We start from the raw sequence: 3,153 nt of genomic DNA, 5'->3' as shown, positions 1-3,153 counted from the left end.
AACTACTAATACCTGACTACTAACTACTAATCCCTAACTACTAATACCTGACTACTAACTACTAATCCCTAACTACTAATACCTGACTACTAATACCTAACTACTAACTACTAATACCTGACTACTAACTACTAATCCCTAACTACTAACTACTAATACCTGACTACTAATACCTAACTACTAATACCTGACTACTAACTACTAATCCCTAACTACTAACTACTAATACCTGACTACTAATACCTAACTACTAACTACTAATACCTGACTACTAATACCTGACTACTAACTACTAATATCTAACTACTAACTACTAATACCTAACTACTAATACCTGACTACTAATACCTGACTACTAATACCTAACTACTAACTACTAATCCCTAACTACTAATCCCTATCTACTAACTACTAATACCTAACTACTAATACCTAACTACAACTACTAATACCTAACTACTAACTACTAATACCTAACTACTAAATACTAATACCTAACTACTAATACTAATACCTAACTACTAATACCTAACTACTAACTACTAATACCTAACTACTAACATCTACTAGTAACTATTAACATCTACTAACATTTACTACCATCTACTAGTAACTATTAACATCTACTACTAACTACTAACATATACTAGTAACTATTAACATCTAGTAACATTTACTATTAACATCTACTAGTAACTATTAACATCTACTACTAACTACTATTACCTACTACTAACATTTACTAGTAACTACTAACACCTATTACCATGAGGCACATTTCAGAATAAGAGCATGACTTCCTGTCTGACCTTCAGCATGTCCAGGGACAGCTGGTGAGCAGGAGGGTATGTGCTCTCCAGGGACAGAAGAAGACACGCCTGGAAGACAAGAAGGTCCAGTTAGAGGTCCAACCTACACCAGAGGACTGTCCTCCAGACTCAGACTGTCTCAGACAAGGACAACATGCTGATGTGGGACACCTGGGACCAGTTCTGGACCTGGACTCACCAGTGGTTTGGAGTCACTCAGGACGTGGTACTGCAGGAACTGGTGCAGCATGTAGAACAGGCTGTGCTGGACCAGGGTCTTGATGACCAGCTCATACAGGTAATGCTGAAACACAGGTTAGACCAGGTCAGACCAGGTCAGGTCTGGTCCAGATCAACAGTTAGACTGGAGTCAGGTTAGTCTTTATGAAGGTGGTCCTGGTTTACCTGGACTGGGATCTGGTACTGGTTGAGAGAGCGGATGTACTCCATGAGCACAGCGATGATGAACTTGTGGGACACGTCCTGCAGGAGACACAGATCTGTCAGACCCAGCTGCAGGTCTACATAAGTTCTGACCCGTAACAGGACTTCCTGTCGGTACCTTCCTCTCGGTGAACGCTGACAGGACGTGAGTGTACATGTCCGACTGGTCGATGACGGCCTGGGTTCTGACCGGGCGCTTCTGAGTGGCGCTGCCTCGACTCGGACCGGACTCCATGGCCTAGGGACCCCACAGGAAGACTTTTAATCTGAAATCTTGTCTCGGGCTCCGAACGGTCCCTGAACTCACCGCCGTGTAGCTCTGCTCTGCATCCAGGTAGTCTTTGTAGACCTGGTTCAGCTTGTCCAAGACCGTCGCCACCACAGGAAGACTTCCCTTCTCCCGGCCGTCCAGAACTGGAACAGAACCAGGAACCAGACGGGTTACAGAGACCAACAGGATGTGGTTCAGACTACTTCCTGTCCCGCTGAGGACACGTACTCTGAGCGCACACAGACAGGATCACCATCTTGCAGTCTCGCCGCCGCAACAGGAAGTCCATCAGCTTGCCTTTGTCCTGCAGCAGGTGGACGGTGGGGGGCAGCTTGACCTGCAGGTACCACAGGTAACCTGACAGACAGGTGAGCACACCACACCTCAACCAATCACAGCTTCTGTTTCAAAATAAAAGCCTGAAATATTGGAACCGGTCTGACAAACCTTCACTGGCGCTGATGATGATGTCGGGCTGGAAGACGCTCCAGGAGGAAGAGTCTGGCTCAAAGTTCAGGAGGATCAGACTTTTTATCAAATTAAAGCGCTCTTATTTCAAAATAAAAGRATAAATCCTTGTTTTAAGGTGGGTTCTGGTCCATCGGAACGGATCGGTTCTGAAGGATACAGAGRTGACACGGAACCGGAGGCTGAGACTGGACCACAGCTGGACCTGCAGAGACACACAGACTCAGACTTCAGGTACCAGCACTCGGTTTGTGAGACCGGACCGGGTCTTCACCTGACAGAGGGATCCTGTAGGGGTGAATGGACCGGGCCGGCAGGACGGGCTGGTGCGTGTTAACAGAACTGTCCAGTTCCTTCAGTTTGATGTCAAAGATCAGGGAAGTCTGAAGTACAAACAGGCAGGAGGTCAGCAGGTTCTGCTCAGATTCTGCTCAGGTTCTGGGATGTGGGCCTCTCTGACCTGAGAACTCTGGTGATGAACCACCACCAGGTTGTCCACGACGTTCAGAGCAAATTTACCCGTCATGTTGAGCTTCAACACGTGGCTCTTCTTACACGGAGCCTCCCTGATGGAAACAAACTGATTCTTTTACCTGAACAAAGCTCACCTGAACCAGAACCAGGTGAGCAGYCTTACCTGGGTAAATGATACAGAACCACCTCAGCTCCTGGACTGTTGGCTGATCTGCACTGATGCTTCAGGTACATGACGTACAGCTGCCCATAGCTGCAGCCACAGAACACAGTCTGCTTATTTTACTGACACACATCAGACTGGACCCACAGACGGTCCAGTTCACTGATCTAACTAAACAAAGTCAGGCTTTTACATGGTCGCCATGGCGATGTCCCTCTCAGACAGGCTGAGCTTGGCCGGTTTGGGGATGACGGGCAGCTCAATCTCAAACTTGGTCATCTTGGACATGGTACTGTTCTGAATATAACAATTAATATTTAACTACAGATAATAAACATTAACTACAGATAATAAACATTAACTACAGATAATAAACATTTAACTACAGATAATAAACATTAACTATGATAATAAACATTTAACTACAGATAATAAACATTAACTACAGATAATAAACGTTTAACTACAGATAATAAACATTAACTACAGATAATAAACATTAACTACAGATAATAAACATTAAC

General features: G+C 44.8%; 1 protein-coding gene across 1 annotated transcript in view; it reads right to left on the bottom strand.

The window, feature by feature from the left end:
- The window catches only part of rmc1 (regulator of MON1-CCZ1), a gene marked incomplete in the record, with an annotated part of 13,764 nt that overhangs the window by 3,287 nt on the left and 7,324 nt on the right, over nt 1–3,153 (bottom strand). The window contains 12 exon segments of the mRNA XM_014022617.1: nt 810–878; nt 1,009–1,113; nt 1,215–1,292; nt 1,372–1,491; nt 1,561–1,667; nt 1,753–1,881; nt 1,972–2,025; nt 2,153–2,197; nt 2,267–2,375; nt 2,453–2,558; nt 2,630–2,719; nt 2,823–2,921. Of these exon segments, the coding sequence (XP_013878071.1) occupies nt 810–878; nt 1,009–1,113; nt 1,215–1,292; nt 1,372–1,491; nt 1,561–1,667; nt 1,753–1,881; nt 1,972–2,025; nt 2,153–2,197; nt 2,267–2,375; nt 2,453–2,558; nt 2,630–2,719; nt 2,823–2,921 (1,111 nt within the window).

This window comes from Austrofundulus limnaeus, unplaced genomic scaffold, assembly GCF_001266775.1.
Source record: "Austrofundulus limnaeus strain Quisiro unplaced genomic scaffold, Austrofundulus_limnaeus-1.0 Scaffold337, whole genome shotgun sequence".
Lineage (NCBI taxonomy): Eukaryota > Metazoa > Chordata > Actinopteri > Cyprinodontiformes > Rivulidae > Austrofundulus > Austrofundulus limnaeus.
This window is presented reverse-complemented; position numbering and strand designations above follow the sequence as displayed.